At 44.5% G+C, this 20,909-nt stretch overlaps 1 protein-coding gene across 6 annotated transcripts in view; it reads left to right on the plus strand.

Moving 5' to 3' along the window:
• LOC144798453 (uncharacterized) overlaps window positions 1-20,909 on the plus strand; it is a 549,513-nt gene that overhangs the window by 343,247 nt on the left and 185,357 nt on the right. For 5 of the 6 annotated variants that reach the window (XM_078669336.1, XM_078669334.1, XM_078669333.1 and 2 more), the window contains exon 6: window positions 17,979-18,116. The exons of the other annotated variant lie outside the window; for it this stretch is intronic. In XM_078669336.1, coding sequence (XP_078525462.1) covers window positions 17,979-18,116 — 138 coding nt within the window. The remainder of the gene's footprint in view (window positions 1-17,978; window positions 18,117-20,909) is intronic. 6 annotated transcript variants of the gene reach the window in all.

Consider the following 20,909-nt stretch of genomic DNA (forward strand, 5'->3'; position numbering starts at 1 on the left):
CACCAGCTTCTGCTTTTGGAACTTTCTCGCAACTAAAGGTACTTTGAGCTAAACGTGACGCAACTGTGAACTTTTCACGTAACTGTGGATTATTTTATCGCAACCTAAAGAATTTTAACGCAACCTGAAGAATTTTTATCGCAACCTTAAGAACTCTTTGGAAACCATATTCTTGAACTGTGTATGTTGGATTTTTGTCGTTTTGGTCTTGTGTAGTTTAGATTAAATATCTTTATTTTTCTAAAACTGTTGTGGAATCAGTTTGTGGTGTTTTCACTGTGTTACTGTGAGTGTTGGTACAAATACTTTACACATTGCCTCTGGTTAGCCTAGACTGCTCGTGCCAAGCTACCTAGAGGGTGACCAGGGGTTATCTCAGAGGGTTTCCTCCTTGCCCTGACTAGAAGCAAGGGTCCCTATTTGGACAATGGTACCTACCTCTGCCAACTAGAGACCCCCAGTTCTAACATTGTTGGTCAGCGGTGGGAAATTGAACTTGTATTTGTACTAGACCCACAGTGATTGGTGTACATCACTAGTGACCACTACGCCACCGCATACTACTGGTTTTTGATTTTTGATTCTATTTTTGAGTAAACTCTTCCAAGCATCATGTCTGTGAATGGAAAGGCACCCAGTAAGGAGGCAGAAGTAGAGTTGGAATTTGTCATTGAGGATTTGTATTCCTACAAAGTTGATGACCTTAGGAAATTCTGCCACAAGTTTGAGTGCCCCATAAAAACCGCCTACAGGAAGGAGGAACTACAGAGAAGCTTGAAGGCTCATTGAAAGGCACAAGAGGGAAATGATTATGTGGATGCAGGGAATGGTTTTCAAGTCACAGATCTGCCAGTGGGCAGAGTAGGCTCAGGAGCTTGCAGCAACCATTCTGGTAGGGGCCTCAACCCAGAAGAGTTACAAGAAAATCAGAGAGTGAGAGAATATGACTTGGAAGTCATGAAAATGAAAATGAAGCAATTAGACGTAGAGAAGGCGGCGGAGGAGAGCAAAAATGCCCGTGCCTTAGAGGAGAAGAAATTGCTTTTGGCTCATGAGTTTAGCATGAGAGAACTGGATCTTAAAGCCAAGGAGGTGGATGCCAGTTCAAATGGTGGCAGCGCGCAGCCAGTGCATGGGGGTAAAGTATACATTCCCAAGGATCTGGTACAGAATTACAATAGGAGTGAGGATATTTATGCCTGGTTTACTTCCTATGAGATTGCATTGAGGATGAATGGTGTGCCTGAACAACATTGGGGGGCGGGCCTGTGGAAACATTTTGAGGCTTCTGGGAGGAGTGCTCTAGAGCCCTTAGAATTAGCAGGTGCCATGACCTACCCCAATATGAAGGTGGCCCTATGTCTCAGGTATGGACTTACTCCAGAGCAGTACAGACTGCAGTTTATAAATTCTAAGAAGAAGGAATCTGAGACTTGGATTGAGTGTGTGAATTTGTACTCGCGTGCACTGGAGGGTTGGATGAAGGGCAGCAAAGTAACTGATTTTAAGGGGTTCTTGCATTTGATCAGTTGGGAGCACTTCAGTAGTCTTTGTGTTCCAGAGCTGCGCCAGCATCTTTTAGACAGCAAGCTGACAGACCCCAATTGAGCTTGCTAAGGAGGCGGACCGCTGGACAAGTACCAGGGTCCACTGAGGAATTGTGGGTACCGCAGCCAAAGGTGGGCAGGGTCCCCAGCAGAAGAGGGGGGGGGCAAGGGCAATCAAAAGGAGTCCACACCTGGGCCCCAAAATAATTCCCAGGAGAAGGAATCCCAACCCCCCAAAGCTAGGCAGCCGTAGCCCCCTAGGGGCAGGCGGGACTACAGAGATCCCAGGGACAACAGGGGCCCACCTACCTCCTTTCACTGCAATGAGGTGGGACATGTTATCAGCCGGTGCCCCAAGAGACCCCCAGCACCCACTGGTGCTCCAGCCCCAGGGTTAGCAAGTGTAGCTTTGGGAGGGGATTTGGTTTCTAGTGGGGAGGTGGGGCTAGCAGTTATATCCCTTGTCTCTCTAGGAGACCAAGAGATGGTCCAGGAAACCTTACTGCCCATGAACATTAAGAAATATGGGCAGAAGGTGACTGTCAATGGGAGGGAGATAGAGGCTCTGAGAGACACAGGGGCCAGCGTCACATCTGTGAGGTGTCAGTGGGTGTCTGAAGAGCAGTGTCTCCCTAATGTACTCCGCCCTGTAATAGCAGCTGACAGTTCAGTGCGCCTCTGCAAAGTGGCACGTGTTCCGTTTGAGTGGGGGGAGTCTCTGGTCTTTTGGAAGTTGTTGTCAGTGATACCTTGCCTGTAGACTGTCTGCTAGGTAATGACCTGGAGAGTTCTCCATGGAAAGATGTAGAACACAAAACTCATTTGGAGATGTTGGGATTGCCTGCGTGGATCTGTGTGACCACGCGTGCAATGGCAGCCAGTAGGGGTGATTCAGCAGAACTGGAGCCTGAAACAGTGGCCCAGAGACCTGCCAGGAGAGGACAGGGCAGAGGGCGCGGGAAACCAGCCCCAGCCATTCCCACGGTCCAGGAGGGAGCAGACCCTGAGGTGGATGCCCTGGAACCTACAGGGGAGCAGGAAGCCGAACTGGGCGACCTACCTGAGCTGACCCATTGGCAGCAAGAAGGTGGGCCCTCCAGGGAGGAATTCTGCCAGGAGCAGAAAGAGTGCCCTTCCCTCGTGGGTCTGCGGCAACAGGCTGCAGACCAGGCAGCAGGAGGAGCAGCCAGAGATCACTTTATCTACTGGGAAGATGACTTATTGTATAGTGAGCCTAAGTTTGCTGAGCCCGGTGCAGCCCGTGTGCTGGTGGTACCCGAGCGCTTCAGAAACTTCCTTATGGGTCTGGCTCATGACGTGCCTCTCACAGGACATCTGGGGCAAGACAAGACCCTAAACAGGCTTGTCGCCCATTTCCACTGGCCCCAGATAAAGAAACACGTTGCTTCCTTTTGTAGGTCTTGCCAAACCTGTCAAGCCAGTGGCAAGACTGGAATGAAGTTGAAGGCACCCCTCCAACCCTTCCCAGTGGTGAGCACCCCTTTCGAGCCGGTGGGCATAGACATTGTAGGGCCCCTGGACCCCAAGACAGCCTTAGGCAACAGGTTCATCCTGGTCTTGGTGGACCATGCCACCCGGTACCCGGAAGCAGTCCCCCTCAGGACAATCACAGCACCCGTGGTGGGCCGTGCATTGATGGGGATCTTTTCCCGTGTGGGGTTCCCCAGAGAGGTGGTCTCCAACCGGGGTACCAACTTCATCTCTAGGTACTCCTCTGTGGGAGGAGTGTGGGGTAACTTATAAGTTCACCACTCCTTACCACCCTCAAGGAAATGGGTTGGTTGAAAGGTTCAACCGGACCCTAAAAGGTATGATTATGGGCCTAGCGGAGCCCATGAGGCGGATGTGGGACGTCTTGTTACCATGCCTGTTGTTTGCCTACAGGGAGGTGCCTCAGAAGTCCTTAGGGTTCAGTCCCTTTGAACTCCTGTATGGCCACCCTGTTAGAGGACCTCTCACACTGGTGAAGGAGGGGTGGGAGAAATCCCGTGGGAAAACCCCCCAGGATGTGTTCAGCTATGTGCTAGCCATTCGCAACCAGACGCAACGCTTCAGGAAGCTCGCTCAGGAGAACCTAGAAGCTAGCCAGGAAGAAATGAAAAGATGGTACGACCAGAATACCACTCTGGTCGAATTTCAACCTGGGCAGAAAGTGTGGGTGATGGCGCCAGTGGAGCCTTGTGCGTTCCAGGACAAGTGGACTGGGCCATATGAGGTGGTGGAAAGGAAAAGTGAAGTAACCTACCTGGTTAACCTGAGGACTCCCAGGCAACCCCTGCGAGTCTTGCATGTGAACCGCATCAAACCACACTTTGAGAGGTCTGAAGTGACAATGCTTCTGGCTACAGATGCAGGAGGGGAGGAGGATAGTGATCCTCTCCCTGACCTCCTGGCAGCTAAGGAGCAAAACGGGTCAGTGGATGGTGTGGTCCTCTCGCCCACCCTGACCCCAGAACAGCAAAGGAACTGTCGCCAGGTGTTGGGTCAGTTCTCCTCTCTGTTCTCCCTGACCCCAAGTGTCACCAATTGGTGCGTCCATGATGTGGACACTGGAGACAGTCTTCCTGTGAAACAGAAATTTTACAGGGTAGCTGATAAGGTCAGGGCCAGAATTAAGGAAGAAGTTTCCAAGATGTTGGCGCTACGGGTGATTGAGCCCTCCAGCAGCCCCTGGGCTAGCCCAGTGGTCTTGGTACCCAAAGCTGCTGCGCCCGGTGCCACTCCAGAACTCCGGTTTTGCGTGGACTACCGTGGGCTCAATGCGGTCACGAAGACTGACGCACACCCCATCCCCAGAGCTGATGAGCTCGTGGATCGGTTAGGAGCTGCCCAGTACCTCAGTACCTTTGATTTGACTTCTGGGTACTGGCAGATTGCCTTAACTGATGGGGCCAAAGAGAGGTCTGCGTTCTCAACGCCAAAGGGGCACTTCCAGTTCCGAGTCGTGCCCTTTGGGTTGAAGAACGCCCCTGCCACCTTCCAGAGACTGGTTAATCAGGTAGTGTCTGGGCTGGAGGAATTCAGCGCCGCATTCCTGGATGACATTGCTGTGTTCAGCTCCACGTGGGAGGAACACTTGCAACACCTCTGTGAAGTGTTGAAAAGGCAGGCCTCACTATCAAGGCCAGCAAGTGCTAGATAGGGCAGGGATCTGTGGTGTATTTGGGACACCAGGTGGGGAGCGGCCAGGTGGTGCCCCTCCGAGCAAAGATTGATACCATTCTGGCTTGGGAGCCCCCCAATACCCTGACAGAGGTGAGAGCCTTCTTAGGACTCACCGGGTATTACAGACGGTTTGTCAAGGGATATGGCACCATTGTCGCCCCCTTGACAGAACTCACTTCCAAGAAGTTGCCCAAAAGAGTTGACTGGACTGAAGCCTGCCAAACTGCTTTTGAGGCCCTGAAAACTGCCATGTGCACAGCACCGGTGCTCAAGGCACCTGACTTTTTCAGTGAGTTCATAGTGCAGACAGACGCTTCAGAGCATGGTGTGGGAGCAGTACTCTAACAGGTCACTGAGGATGGTGGAGACCAGCCAGTAGCTTTCATTAGTAGGAGGCTACTCCCCAGGGAACAGAAGTGGAATGCGATTGAAAGGGAAGCTTTTGCTGTGGTCTGGGCTCTGAAGAAGCTGAAGCCCTACCTGTTTGGGACCCACTTCCGTGTTCAGACAAACCACAGGCCCCTCAGGTGGTTAATGCAGATGAGGGGTGAGAACCCAAAACAGTTGAGGTGGTCCATCCCCCTACAGGGAATGGACTTTACGGTGGAACATCGCCCTGGTACAGAACATGCCAATGCTGATGGTCTGTCCAGATTTCTCCGCCTTAGTGAAGAGGACTCCCAAGTGGGTGGGTAGTTCTCCCCACTTTCAGCTGGAGGGGACACATGTTAGACCTGGCATCTTTGGCGTGGTTGTCCCCTATCTTTTTGCCTCTTCCCCTATATTTTTGCCTCTACCTCCTGTATTTTTGATGCTGTGCTGGATTTCGTTTTTGCTGGTTTAGATGCTTTGGACACTCTGCCACTGCTGATCAGTGCCAGAGTGTAAGTGCTCCCTATGTAAATCGTTATGATGATTGGATGTACATGATTGGCATATTTGTATCACCATGAAGTCCCTAGTAAGGTGCACTGGGTGTGCCAGGGCTGGTGATGACAAATGCTACTAGTGGGCCTGCAGCACTGATTGTGCCACCCACACAGGAGTAGCCCTAAGATGGTGTCTCAGGCCTGCCACCGCAGTGCTTGTGTGCAGTCTGTGAACTGCCATGTCCTCCTGGTCAGTGTCTCCACTGACCAGGCCTAACCCTTCCCTTTTTGTGCACATTAGTCACCCCTATGGAAGGCCCAAGGTACTCCCCTGGGCAGGGTGCAGTGTATGTGAAAGGTAGAGCATGTACTGGTGCAGGTGACATGCTCTGGTAGTGAATGGCAGCCATTTTCGTTTTTCACTATTGTAAGGCTATCTTGCTCCATAGATTAACATGGGGGAGGCTGGCTACAGTGGCTACCAGCATTTCTTCTCATAGGAACAAGATAGGACATAAGAGTCTAGTATCCCTGAACTCAGAATTTAATAACACATCTTTTAGGAAAGGTTGTTTTTAAGTCCTGTGTTTGAGAACAGCACTTTTAGAAAGTTGCTGTTCTCTTGTCTGACCCTTCTGTGTGCCTTGGCCTGTTTGTGTATTGACTGTCTGGTTTGAGAGTGACAGGGGCTGGGATTCCCCAGGAGGCTGGCTGAGTCAGCCCTAGGCTGAATGACTGCATTTGCAACTTGAGTGGTGGGAGGAGTTAGCACCTGGGCCGGAATAGGGCTGTGCCTGCCTTCCACAATGCTGGCTCCACCTCCTGCTGGGCGGCTGACGACCCTGCCCCTCACTCTGAAAGGAAAGGAGAAGCCAGGCAAACAAAGTGCTCAAGCAACACCCAGAACTGGTTCAGACCGGGCCCAGGGCCCACTTGCACAAAGAGAACAAAGACTTGCTTGAATGAATCTCCAAGAGCCTGAGAAGAGCTGGCTCCCTGTTCTGAAGTCCCAGGAACAAAAGGACTTCACCCCCAGCATCCCCTGAGCTCTACTGAGAGAGTTCTGTCCTTCCTGGAGTGCTTGGCCCATGTGTGGTGCCTCTGGAAGTTGTACCTGTGTTGGGAAGCTGGAAACTAAGCTTGAGAGACTTTGCTAAAGAAAAGTTATCGCATCGCTCGCTGCGGAGCGCATCCCCGACAGTGCGAGAAGATTCCCGCCTCTACGAAGGTCGAGATCGTCGCAGCGCCTGTTGCCGCTGTCAGAACCGTCGCATCCTTCGTTTGCGGGACGCACCCGATCGGTGCGGGAAGTCTAACATCGCTGCGAGTGTCGTCGCAGAGCCTGTCGTCGCTGGGTGAGATCGCGGCACCGCCTGCTTGCGGACTGCATCACGTCGCTGCAAGAGTCATCGCCGAAGCCAACGCATCGAGGAGCTGCGAGAGAGAAGATCACCGCTGGTCCGCGCATCGTCGCCCCGGAGATCGTCGCACCTCCAAAGATCGTCACATCGTGCCTTTGCGAGAACAAACTTCCTACGTAACCTACGCACCGGAATCCATACAAGTGGCCTTCCTCCCCATACAGACCGGATTCCTCGCAACACGCCCGCTGCTGCAGCGGGGCTGTCGCAAACGCCTCCCCAGGGTCTCAGGAGCAACGCATCGCTTGTTTTCCACCGCGCCAGCTTCTGCTTTTGGAACTTTCTCGCAACTAAAGGTACTGTGAGCTAAACGTGACGCAACTGTGAAGTTTTCACGTAACTGTGGATTATTTTATCGCAACCTAAAGAATTTTAACGCAACCTGAAGAATTTTTAGCGCAACCTTAAGAACTCTTTGGAAACCCTATTCTTGAACTGTGTATGTTGGATTTTTGTCATTTTGGTCTTGTGTAGTTTAGATTAATTATCTTTATTTTTCTAAAACTGTTGTGGACTCAGTTTGTGGTGTTTTCACTGTGTTACTGTGAGTGTTGGTACAAATACTTTACACATTGCCTCTGGTTAGCCTAGACTGCTCGTGCCAAGCTACCTAGAGGGTGAGCAGGGGTTATCTCAGAGGGTTTCCCCCTTGCCCTGACTAGAAGCAAGGGTCCCTATTTGGACAGTGTTACCTACCTCTGCCACTAGAGACCCCCAGTTCTAACAGAGCCCAACAGATGGGAATCCACAAGTGAAGTGTTGTTAAAAGCTATCTAGCATACGCTTCAGTGTTTGCAGTAGGCTGAATCCTGTTGTTTTATTTTGCATGGTTTCCACAGAAACGGCATGCACGACTGCGCGTAGCACCATATTAATTTAGGTGGGGCTAAGATTATTGCCCCCTGTAAGGTCCTTAGGAGACATTTTATTCTCTTGCAAACAGCCTGGTTAATGTGTCATCCTGAAAGAGTTTTTATCCCTCCGCTCGGTTTAGCTAATGGCCAGTGTCATGGATTAATCAGGAAGCACCAGAATGTGTTGTGTATGAACTATTTAATTATTTATTAGGTTTTTTTTGTTCGTCACACGCATGGCCTAAGTTTCTCCAGAACACTGTGCATAAGGCAAAAAAGAGCATGTTAGATGAAACTATGAAATTAAAGCCGTTGATTGCCTAATTGTCATCTTGATGCCAGTTGGCCTTGGGTTCATTAGCCATGCTATGCTGCCTCTATGCCTTCTGGGACAAAGTTACAGTTTGGTAGAAAAAGGAATGTTCGAGGCCTTGCGCAGGGTTGGACCCAGTCCGTGGAGAGTTTATTTACCTGGGAAGCACATGTACCATATGCTAGGGTGCAGAGCAGGGTTTGCGACACGATGAAAGAATTTGTGAGTCTGAATCTCCTATATACATTTTATGGGGTGTTTGATGCTCAATGTCCTGGGCACTTGTGATTTGTTTGTCCTGCCATGCTGCACGCTCCATTAGAGACACAGTACTACTTACTCTTTACTACTGAAACTAAAAATACACTTTGTATATGTAAGGGTGTGGCTGTGCATGTAAATGTGTGTGGCTGTAGGACTCTTTACTACTCACTCTCTCTCTATTTAATACTCACTCTTTTGCTTTTTACTACTCGCTCTCTAATACTCCCTTTACTAATAACTCTCTCCTACTCACTATCAACTACTCACTCTACTACTCTACTACTTACTCTGTGTGTGGGTGCTAATGCAATAGGTCTCGCATATGCAAGCGATTAAGCTATTGGCAATATAAATGACAATGCCATTTATTTATGATTTAAAAAAAAAAAAAGAAATATCATGAGCAATGCCAATAGCTCTACCTTTAATAATGCCGAGACCATTCCTTTGTAAATGCTTGTTTATAGATGTCACTCTGTATGGTGTTCTTAGATATGTACAGCTTTGGATCCAGGAGATCTATAGACTCCCTAGAATAGTTAATGGACATTTTAACATTGAACCTGTTCAGATTGAGTTATCTATGGTATGCGAGCAACTCATCAACCCCTCCATTCCAAATCAACAAAACATTGTCTATGTATCTTCCATAGAATAAGATGTTGTCACTCCAATCTTGTGAACCTGGTCCCCAGGCAAGCTCCGTCTCATACAAACCCATAATAAAGTTTACATAAGACGGAGCAGACCTGGATCCCATGTCTGTCCCTTGCTTCTGCAAAAACCACATGTCATCATATAGAAAAACATTCATGGTCAAGATCATGCGGGCCATCTCAAGTAACATAAGTGTGTGTTCCAAGTGCTGTGCACTGCGCTTGTACAGAAAGTGTTTTAAGGCACCCAGCCAGGCCACATTCTGTATGGATGCACGTATATAACCTCTTCACATCCATGCTGACAGACATTTAATCACTGCTGTCCCAAACAAAATCCTCCAGTTTACATAAAACATCCCCACTGTCCTTCAGGTATGATGGCAAGTGTGTGTTTTTCAAAGGGCTGCAGGAAGCCAACCACATATTGAGAGAGATGTTCTGTAGGGCCCCCGTTCCCTGATATGATAGGTCTTCCGGGGGGGAAATGTCCCCCCTTTGTTGATCTTGGGGAGTATAAAGATACATGGGTATCTAGAGTCATGTGCCTGCAAATATTTATACTCCTGATCTGTAATTAGACATGATCCATGGCAGTCTCGTAGTCTGGCATTAATACTTTTTTCTATATTGTCTATCGGATGTTCTCTCAATTTGGCATAGCAATAAGTGTTTTGTAATTGCCTTTCAATTTTCCCAGAGAACAACTAATTTGCTAAAATAAGTAAGGGCAATGGTTCTCTTTCTATTATAGAGCTACAAATGGGGTGACACGGATGTCAATGTCACCATGGATTTCGTAAATCTGATGGTGACCTTTTTACGACTTGTTATATGACTAAAAAGTGTTTGACTAAATCGCCTTTCAATCACCCGACATTACAGGTATAAACACACTCACTTTCATTCTTTTTGGATTACCTGTCCACTTCTTTAGATTCTCATGGGACTCTTTTTCCAATTGTGTCTAATAGATAAAATCGTAAATCACTACACAATAGGAGGAGAAATTGAACAACGCTAAAATCTTTTCCAGGATAGGAGACTGTATACACCTTTTTTGGTAAGAACTGTTACATTACTGGTAATGTTAGGGAGTATCACTTTGGGATATAAGGTGAAGACACATATTATCTCATGGGAATATGAGTTTGTGTACAATAAAGGTATTGGTGCCCCTCCCCATCAGGGACACTTGACAGTGCTGAGGAACATAAGAAGGGAACAGTGTTTACATGATATAATATTCACTTTTAAGACTATATGAAATGTGGTAAATTCAGAAGAAATTTCTAATGAATGTAGTATGGCAATGAGGACTGCATCTGAAAGATTTTGTCTGATATAGAGATGTGCTAAAGGAAATGAAATGTAACATGAAGTTTGTATAACACAATGGGTGCGTTTTTAGAATAAATGGAGTGTATATTTTTATAATGTTTGTTAAGAAAAGATGTAATTGTTGATAAGTAATTTGTATATATGTACATTGTTTGTAGCCCTGAAGAAGTCCGCAAGGACGAAATGCTTTGGCTACGGTTTTACCTTTGTGAAAAAAAAGTCATCAATAAAGAAATTGAGAACAAACCTGCTGAATTGCCCTTTTGTTGATCATGAGATTTAATCACGTCAAATGAATTTTTAAACTGTAAAAAGGCTTTTCTTTGTGAAATTACCGTCTATTACACGCATGAACTTGAACTAAGTGTGCTGGACCACTGTGTGGCTTTAATTTAGGATTAGGTTGTACTCTGTGTGGAGCTAATGAAGGGAAATGTATAGATGGTCTAATATAAATGTGGGATGTTCTAGTGAGTGAATTAACCACTGCCAGTCTAGCTTAGGACCACGTGTGTGTCCTGCCTGAAGCCTTTCAAGAAAATAGTGCCTTGTGGCTGTAATTAAAACCTAGGGAGTAACAACACATGTAACAGGGAGGTTCCTCATGAGAGGTTACAAGAAGAGACAAGGTGGTACTAAGGAGGGACTGCTAAGCCCATTGACCAATGAAAAGCCACCATTTACAAAGGACAGGGACAGGAGACAAATAAAAAGATGGGTGGAAAGTGGTCAGAGATTTATGCCCATATCCTGAATACAGCATGTCTCGAAGAGACAGTGCAAGCGCTGTCTAGGCGAAACCTAAAAAAACAATGTGACGTGATCAAATTAGGGTGACCAGATGCTGAGAAGCAAAAACCAGGACCGGCCAGTCTCAAAAGTAGGACTAAGCCTTCAACCTTACTTCTGTATCTGGCCTATCCCGGTTTTTGCTTTTACGTAGCCTTCTAAAAAAAAAGAATGTAAATATATATACATATATATTTATATATACAAGGTACACTCAACATAGCAATGGCCAGACTTCTAGCTTCTACCCTGAGTCCCCCTTCCCTACTCTCTATCTCCCCTCTACTGCATCAAATGCATTCAGCCGACATCAACATGCAGCGCTTTCTGAAACAGAAATTATTTCACAAAAACACACCTTTCAGTTCTCCTTTGCTGGCTGAATTAACCTTTGTCCCAAATACCGTAAGATGTATTTAAAATTAAGGAAAGCGTCGGGACACTAGGACAGTCCTCTAAAAACTCGGACTGTCCGGGGAAATCCGGGACATCTGGTCACCCTAGACCAGTGATACTCAAAGTATGGGCCGGGGCCCACTAGCGGCCCTCCCGACCTTTACATGCAGCCCCTGGTCAAAAGCAGCGGTGGGCTGGTGTTTACTGAGCACTAACATTCAGAATGATGTTAAATAAACTGGCAAACATTCATTTACATGTTACCTGCAGTTATAAGAAAAGAGTGTAACTAGGGTGTCCAGAACTGCTTTCATTTTTAAAGACATCTTAAAACATATGTGCAAAAAATAAGATGAAGTCTCTTCAAAGTTTAAAAAAGTTGGTCAAGTGGGGAAGCCCGGATTGATCTCAGGTTTTATGATTTAACATTGAGCAATCCAGCCACTAGATGTGCATGCTTCGGTTCCCCTACACCCACCTTACACACATGCTGGCATCAGTGCGGCCCTTAGCCACTTCATACACCATACTTTGTGGCCCCTAGAGAAATTTTTGTGAGTACCTATGCCCTAGACCAAGACAAGCGCTAAGGGCAGTATTGCCCATGAAACCTAGTATGCACATTAAACTGGGCAGCACCGTATTAAAAAATCAATGAGGGAGAATGAACCACTTGTCATGTGTTCCAGGGTCTATGATCACGTGGGACGGGCCATCGTTGTAAAAAACCCTCATATGCGAACACAGGCGTAAGCCGGTATATCTTGGTTCTCCGCCATTCAGTGTCGCAACAGCATTATCATTGGGTTTTTTCCTTAGTATGTTATGCTGACCTCCACAAGGAGGAAGACCAACTGGTGTAATAGTAGTGGCCAGAAATAAAAAAGTGGGTGTGCTGGTGCTCAGGTGAGTGTGAAATAAAATTCCTTATACCATGACTCTCGTGTTTTATTCTGCAGATCGTTGGTATAGGAAGCTAAAAACAAAAACGTGCGTCTTCAGGCCTAGTTACTAGCCTTACGCACTGGTGAAAACGGTCAACATGTTTCAGCCTCCTGGTATCTCTAGAGGCTTTCGTTAAGACCAATCTTTTAAGAGCCAATTGTGGTTCCTAATTGCATAAAAATGGTCTACTCACCACCTTTATAGTTTGTATGAAGATACATTTTATCTGTACCTAAAAGGAAAAGAGAAGTGTGCAGTAATATCAACATTTGTTAACATAGCTGTTGCAGTTTCAATTGTACTGATTTCAAATCACATTGTTCATTCTGCGAACACGGTGCGTGTTTTTACGCTGTCTAGCTGCATGGGAGAGGAAATAGGGTTTAGCTGTGGTATTCTGAAGGCAGATTGAGAAATTATGGAAGCCCTAATGAAGTCGAGTGGTTTTCTCAACAAGGTATATATACTGAATAAGAGGATACGGAAATAAATTAATAAATCCCTAGAACTATTCAGAGCTGTGTATATGAGATGTTTGCATTAAGATAATTGTGTGCCTCAATTCTGATGGTCGTTTAGTCTAAACTTGAACTCATGCTTCAAGGGAAGGTTTGTTGGTAAATGAAAAAGCCGTGTGAAAGATGGCGGTTTTTATTACCGTTGCCGTGCCTTCTGTGCAGTTTTATTCAGATATGACGCGTTTGTGCTGGCCTCATGGTGTTAAACAGTTGGACCATATCTTAAGTCAGTGGTTTGAAAGAAGTAATCATAGCAAATGCGAGGGAACAGCATCGTTATGTATATGCGATCGGAAGTGGCTGTCTTACAAAATTCACGTGCATGTTCTAAGTAAATCATCGTGCATTGTGTTTCTGAACAATCAAGGTTCGCAAGCCTGAGACCGCATTATCTAGGTCTAAATCGTAGTATATAATTATTTTAAGACATGAGACACCATTGAGCTCCGCGGTCGGTAGCGGATTTTCTGTTAGAGATAGACTCATAAGCACAGTGATTCTACATATGGTGATGACGAACCTATTCCATTAAAGAAATGTTAAGTTTGTGGTTTCAAAAGCGCCCTTGGTCTGACTGAAAGGAGCGCTTGCATGTTAAATGAAGACGTAACAAATGCTCGCCGCTGTTATTACCTTAAATCATTTAGACTCTCGGCATCATCGGGGAATACAGCCAGCTTGGCAGACCTGTTTCTGATGTTCAGAAAAACAAATATAAAGCAGCGTTTACTTACAGTTTGTGTTGAAAGCGGACAGCCATTTCATGTCTTACCGGTGCTGCCTTCACTGGGACTTGTGCTGGCTCTGGTTCCTCGGGTGACGCGCTCCCGTTTCAGACTGATTTTAACAACTCGGAGTTGACAGTAAAGAGAGACTATGCGTGATTAGTGGTTGGCATAGAAGTTTTCGAAAGATTTTGGATATGTTTAAATTGGTGAAATATTACTACAGTTAGTGGTATATTATTAGCAACCATATTGTTTATATTGAGAAATGGATGTTCCAATTATAGTGCGATGTGGAGCAAAATAAAAGGATCGAGTTTTGATCTATGTATTCGGCTCATGCTGTCTGTCAATAAAGTTATATTTGTGGAGCAACATAAAAGGATCAAGTTTTGATCTATGTATTCGGCTCATGCTGTCTGTCAATAAAGTCATAGGATCAAAAGTGATCATATACTTAAGTCAATGTGTGATAATCATTGTTGTTTATCAGGGTTGATTTTATGCAAGGGAATGCCAAGAGATGTTATCGTTCATGCCTTCCCTATCTGTTTTTAAACGGTGGACCCAGCGTTGTTCTTTCTCATATAGAACCCGTTCTGCGTTGTGGTTTTTGGCAGTTAGGGTCTCCAAAACGACCCAGTTGATGTGTTCAGTGGAGTGGTTAACCCAACACAAGGGATGAGTGGTTGAAATTTACTTACACCGCTAATAAGAACAACTTAGATTTTCTTGACATCACCATCTTTGAACAGGAAGGCTGTTTGCATCCCAAAACCTTCTACAAGCCCACAGCCCGTAACAGTATACTTTCATACAACAGCTTTCACCCTCGACCACTGAGGGACAACTTACCTTACAGTCAGTTTCTACAAATAAAACGAAACTGTAGCAACCTTAGAGACTAGAAACAACAAGCAAGAGGTCTGGAAGACAGACTAGTGATGAGAGACTACCCTATCAAAACTGTAAAGAGATGTCAAAAGAGAGCACTGAACCAACGTAGAGAAAACCTGTTACAAACAACGACTCGCGAGGTCCCTGAGGATTTACTAACCTGCGTAACTATGTACAATACAGTATCCAACACGGTGAAAAAAATCATCAATAAGAACTGGAGAATACTCACCTCACATACCCTAAAATGGCCAAAACCAAGGTTTGCACATAAGAGAACCAAAAACCTAAAAGAAATGCTAGTACATACGAGACCCAACACAACAAAGAGGAACACCACCATTTTGACAACATGGAACTTAAACCCAATAAAAGGACACTATCCTTGTGGAGGTTGCTCGGTATGTAAACTCACACATGTGAGCAAGAATCTCCAACTCCTCCCCAACTTGAATTGGGAATTAGGCAGTCACACAAACTGCAATACCACACATGTGGTGTATATGATCGTTTGCCCCTGCAACCTAAAATATATAGGGATGACCTGTCGCATCATCGAGCACAGGAGCAACATCGCGTGCAAAAAAGGCCACCACGAAGATGAGCAGACACTTCACTGAAGACATCACCTGGGTTGTTTTGGAGACCCTTACGGCCAAAAACCACAACGCAGAACGGGTTCTATATGAGAAAGAACAACGCTGGGTCCACCGTTTAAAAACAGATAGGGAAGGCATGAACAATAACATCTCTTGGCATTCCCTTGCATAAAATCAACCCTGATAAACAACAATGATTATGACACATTGACTTAAGTATATGATCACTTTTGATCCTATGACTTTATTGACAGACAGCATGAGACGAATACATAGATCAAAATTCGATCCTTTTATTTTGCTCCACAAATATGACTTTATTGACAGACAGCATGAGCCGAATACATAGATCAAAACTCAATCCTCTAATTTTGCTCCACATCGCACTATAATTGGAACATCCATTTCTCAATATAAACAATATCGTTGCTAATAATATATCAGTAACTGTAGTAATATTTCACCAATTTAAACATATCCAAAATCTTTCGAAAAATTCTATGCCAACCAATAATGCCAACCACTAATCACGCATAGTCTCTCTTTACTGTCAACTCTGAGTTGTTAAAATCAGTCTGAAACGGGAGCGCGTCACCCGAGGAACCAGAGCCAGCACAAGTCCCAGTGACGGCAGCATCGGTAAGACATGAAATGGCTGTCCGCTTTCAACACAAACTGTAAGTAAACGCTGCCCGATTGATAGCTTTATATTTGTTTTTCTAAACATCCGAAACAGGTCTGCCAAGCTGGCTGTATTCCCCGATGATGCCGAGAGTCTAAATGAATTAAGGTAATAACAGCGGAGAGCATTTGTTACGTCTTCATTTAACATGCAAGCGCTCCTTTCAGTCAGACCAAAGGCGCTTTTGAAACCACAAACTTAACATTTCTTTAATGGAATAGGTTCGTCATCACCATTTGTAGAATCACTGTGCTTATGAGTCTACCTCTAACAGAAAATTTGCTACCGACCGCGGAGCTCAATGGCGTCTCATGTCTCAAAATAATTATATACTACGATTGAGACCTAGATAATGCGATCTCAGGCTTGCGAACCTCGATAGTTCAGAAACACAATGCACTATGATTTACTTAGAACGTGCAAGTGAATCTTTGTAAGACAGCCACTTCCGATCGCATATACATAACGATGCTGTTCCCTCCCATTTGCTATGATTACTTCTTTCAAACCACTGACTTAAGATATGGCCCAACTGTTTAACACCATGAGGCCGGCACAAACGCGTCATATCTGAATAAAACCGCACAGAAGGCACGGCAACTGTAATATAAGCCGCCATCTTTCACACGGCTTTTTCATTTACCAACAACCCTTTCCTTGAAGCATGAGTTCATGTTTAGACTAAACGACCATCAGAATTGAGGCGCACAATCATCTTAATGCAAACATCTCATATACACGGCTCTGAATAGTTCTAGGGATTTATTAATTTATTTCCGTATCCTCTTATTCAGTATATATACCTTATTGAGAAAACCACTCAACTTCATCAGGCCTTCCATACTTTATCAATCTGCCTTTAGAATATCACAGCTAAACCCTATTTCCTCTCCTTTGCAGCTAGACAACGTAAAAACACGCACCATGTTTGCAGAATGAACAATGTGAATTGAAATCAGTACAATTGAAACTGCAACAGCTATGTTAACAAATGTTGATATTACTTCACACTTCTCTTTTCCTTTTAGGTACAGATAAAATGTATCTTCATACAAACTATAAAGGTGGTGAGTAGACCATTTTTATGCAATTAGGAACCACAATTGGCTCTTAAAAGATTGGTCCTAACGAAAGCCTCTAGAGATACCAGGAAGCTGACATATGTTGACTGTTTTCACCAGTGCGTAAGGCTAGTAACTAGGCCTGAAGACGCACGTTTTTGTTTTTAGCTTCCTATACCAACGATCTGCAGAATAAAACATGAGAGTCATGATATAAGGAATTTTATTTCACACTCACCTGAGCACCAGCACACCCTCTTTTTTATTTCTGGCCACTACTGTCACATCAGTTGGTCTTCCTCCTTGTGGAGGTCAGCATAACATACTAAGGAAAAGACCCAATGATAATGCTGTTGCGACACTGAATGGCGGGGAACCAAGATATACCGCCTTACGCCTTTGTTCGCATATGAGGGTTTTTTACAACGATGGCCCGTCCCACGTGATCATAGACCCTGGAAACACAGGACAAGTGGTTCATTCTCCCTCATTGATTTTTTGCTCTAGCCTAAGGAAGCAGAATGGACTTTAATTTCTTTTCCCTCTTCATTGATTTTTGAGTCAGCATATTAGCAAGCCATAATGAAGGAAAAACACTTATCTGGCTGCTGAGCAGTGAAGAATGAGAACGTGATTTTCCTTGAAGATGGCTTTCTCCTGTGCCTTAGCTGCCTGATTGGTTGATTCTTTTCTTCTTTTCTCAAGTTGCTTGGACTCATGAGAGTTGACTACCTTCGCAGTTGTGGTTATTTGATGTTGGTTGCTGTGCTAAAATAATTAAGAAAGTAAAACATAATCTGAAGCGTCTAGTCCTGACAGAATTCTGCAGTTTCGAAGTGAAGTAGAAAAAGTGTGTTTAATTATCCAGTTTAAAGGTACTGCGGACACCTAAGTGTATTTTTATTTCTTTTGAAGGCCATCCTGTTTTCAACAAGGACATGTCAATATGGATTAAACAAGTAGAAGAACCACATTTCAGCAATCATCACGTTGTGGCAAGGCGTACCGCTAATCCCTATGTGAAGAATAAGTTATATGGGACCTCAATGCCTGGTAACATAAATTAGTAATTGATGTGCAAAACTAGAAACGTCTTTTCCTCAAGGATTGGTGGAGGGATAGCTTATCGTGTCTTGTTCCCCCTCAATCAGGAAACTTGAAACATGTTGGAGTTCAACAGAGATGCCACTTGCTAGCCGTTTTTTAAGCGTCAATGCATGCTCCACAAGGCACTATTTCATTGAGAAATGCAGCACTCATGGGCCTCAAATCCCGTTCACTCACCCCCTTAAAAGGGAAGTTCCAAACTGCAGACTAGCCAGTTCACTTGCTTTGCATCAATTGAGGTTCGGCTCTTCGCATGAATTGTGGTATTGCAATTATGCCAGATGTGCTGATAAGAAGTGATATTGTGTATTGTTGTACTTTTTGTCAAGCAGTACAATTCTTATCCAGCGTGCAAAGTAAATTTTGCATTTAGAGCAGTTCCCAAGTTGACCCAGAAAAATTATCAGTGCTGAATTTCGCTATTGTAGTGACATTCCACTTTATTGCATGTTATTTTTTTATTATTATTTTGGTTCGACATACCCTTCAGTTGGTTTTCGAAGATATGATGCCCCTCACATTTTGTGTATATTTTTAAATATTTTCTATTACTCTTGGCTCAGTCATAATGTATGAAACACTGGAGTGTCGGGGCTACTAGGAGGGTGCAGAAGTGGCATGGCTTTTAAGATTATCTAGGGATTTAAATTCCATTGCATTTTATATCCCAATTAGGCATCCAAGTTCAGTTGTTGGTTTGCTTTTCTAAAAGGGATATTAAGGTGCAACCATTTTCTGCTAGTGGATGACAGCATTCAAGCCTGTGACCTTAAATATACAGGGTTTTAATTCTATGGTTAAAAGTAAGACTTTGTTAAACTGGCTCTACACAAAAGAAGTGATCCTGACATGATCCGGGAATCCCATTTGAGGCCGGAGGTTTTCACTACAGCTTCACTCTTGAGAAGTCAACAAGACTAAAGGTTGTTATATTGTTGAAAATAAAGTGTTATACATAACATTTCTAACATGTTTGCTGCATACAAAACTGGCTCGTATGTGGCATCCAGAGACTTTTAAACTGCACTCGGATTACATTCTTCTCTGTCTATGGACCTGTAAGAAATGACTATCTTGTGCACCCCCAGAATTTTGTCTTAACTGTTTTGCTGGCTGTAGATCTCTGTTCACTTTACCCCTATTAATTGGAGATAAAGTGCCTGAGCCCTTCCTTTCAACTTGATGAAAATATTATACCCCTTTTGGCATATTTAACTTACCTACAAGTCCCTAATATACGGGACAAAATGTATCCAGGGCAGTGCTTAATTTGTGTAAAAAAAAAAAAGTGTGAGGGCTCTTGTCAGGAGGCCACTGCAGCTTCCACCACACATTGCACTGCTATGCTGCCAATGATAGTAACAACACAAGTACTAACCATCACATTCCTACAAGTGCGACAGTTCAGAATATTTCAGGACCCAAAGCTATAAGAATTGCTCGGGTGGCAGGTAACCGTCATTTTTAATGTAAATAGCATTTATAATTAACTTTTGTTGTGGTCATCTCTAAATTAGCTAGACAATGCCATCTTGTGGCAGGCTGTCACATACACCGGTGCTGGCAATTAAGTGCCGGTGCCGGGCACTGGAAACCACCGGGTCAAATTAAGCACCGATCCAGGGCCTGTTGTTGTGTTGCGTTTTAGGCTCCGATGGATTTTTCCTGATTCATGCCCATATATAGGTGCAATTCACATTGCCCTAATATAGGCATAGAAATCAATCCTTTATTTAGGCATAGTTAATGCGAACCAAATACAGGCATGGCTACTTCCACCCGTACCAAAGTCACAACGATTTCTTGGAAAATCGGCTTAAGATGTTAGGGAACTTCCCCTTGCTTGAATATTGATTTGTCCAAGAACTCATGTACTTTGCAAAGAACAACTATTCCCTTATGGTTCTTTCCTGACATTATTATGTCTGACTTTACGTCAAACTTTGGCATTCCTAGATACCTTCAAGGTATAAATATACCTTCACTTGCTCTAGCAAGACACAGTGGTTCGGAGCAGTTCGACTATCTACTTGCCCGACGGAGTTCGCTACAGCAAGTGCAGAAGGAAGCCGACTCTCCAGCTGACGCACTGATCAAGAGGCTGCCCTTTCTCCTGCCAAAAATCCAGCTCCAGTGTTTCCAAGCTCCCCTTGCGGGGTGTTGGGAAATCGAGTCCTGAGTCAGAGATACCAGACCTCTTTCATTCTAAACTAATGTATGGAGCTGATTAGAACCTAGAGAAACCTTTGGTAGATTCTTGGCAAAAACAACTAAACCTATGTTACACAATACTTACTTCTTCCCGCGTACTAGACTTAGGTTAGGTACATTGCATTGGGGTAGGCGTATTTTACAAACACCAGTTGAGTATTTTTAGTCTATGTTATTTATGTATGTATTTTTATATGGCTTAGAAACCATACAATGCTCTTACAGTATTATTTCATATTACTGTTTACGCTGTACGCATTATACTTTACAGTCTGCCTATTGATTGTAGCAGTTCACTTCTCTTGCATGAGAAAGAAGACTGTTCAATAAACCTTTTTATTGAAAACGCCCGTCTCTATATTTCTCTGCAACTCTGTAGAAACAAAGCATACAAGATTAACTGAGTGAAATACTTATCTATTGTTTCCGCGACTCTAGAGATATATTTCTTATTCTTGGGAAACAAAGTTGTCATGTTTATGCGGTTGTCAGAAACTAATCCCTTCTTGTGAATTGGAGAACGTTTCT

This window comes from Lissotriton helveticus, chromosome 12, assembly GCF_964261635.1.
Source record: "Lissotriton helveticus chromosome 12, aLisHel1.1, whole genome shotgun sequence".
NCBI lineage: Eukaryota > Metazoa > Chordata > Amphibia > Caudata > Salamandridae > Lissotriton > Lissotriton helveticus.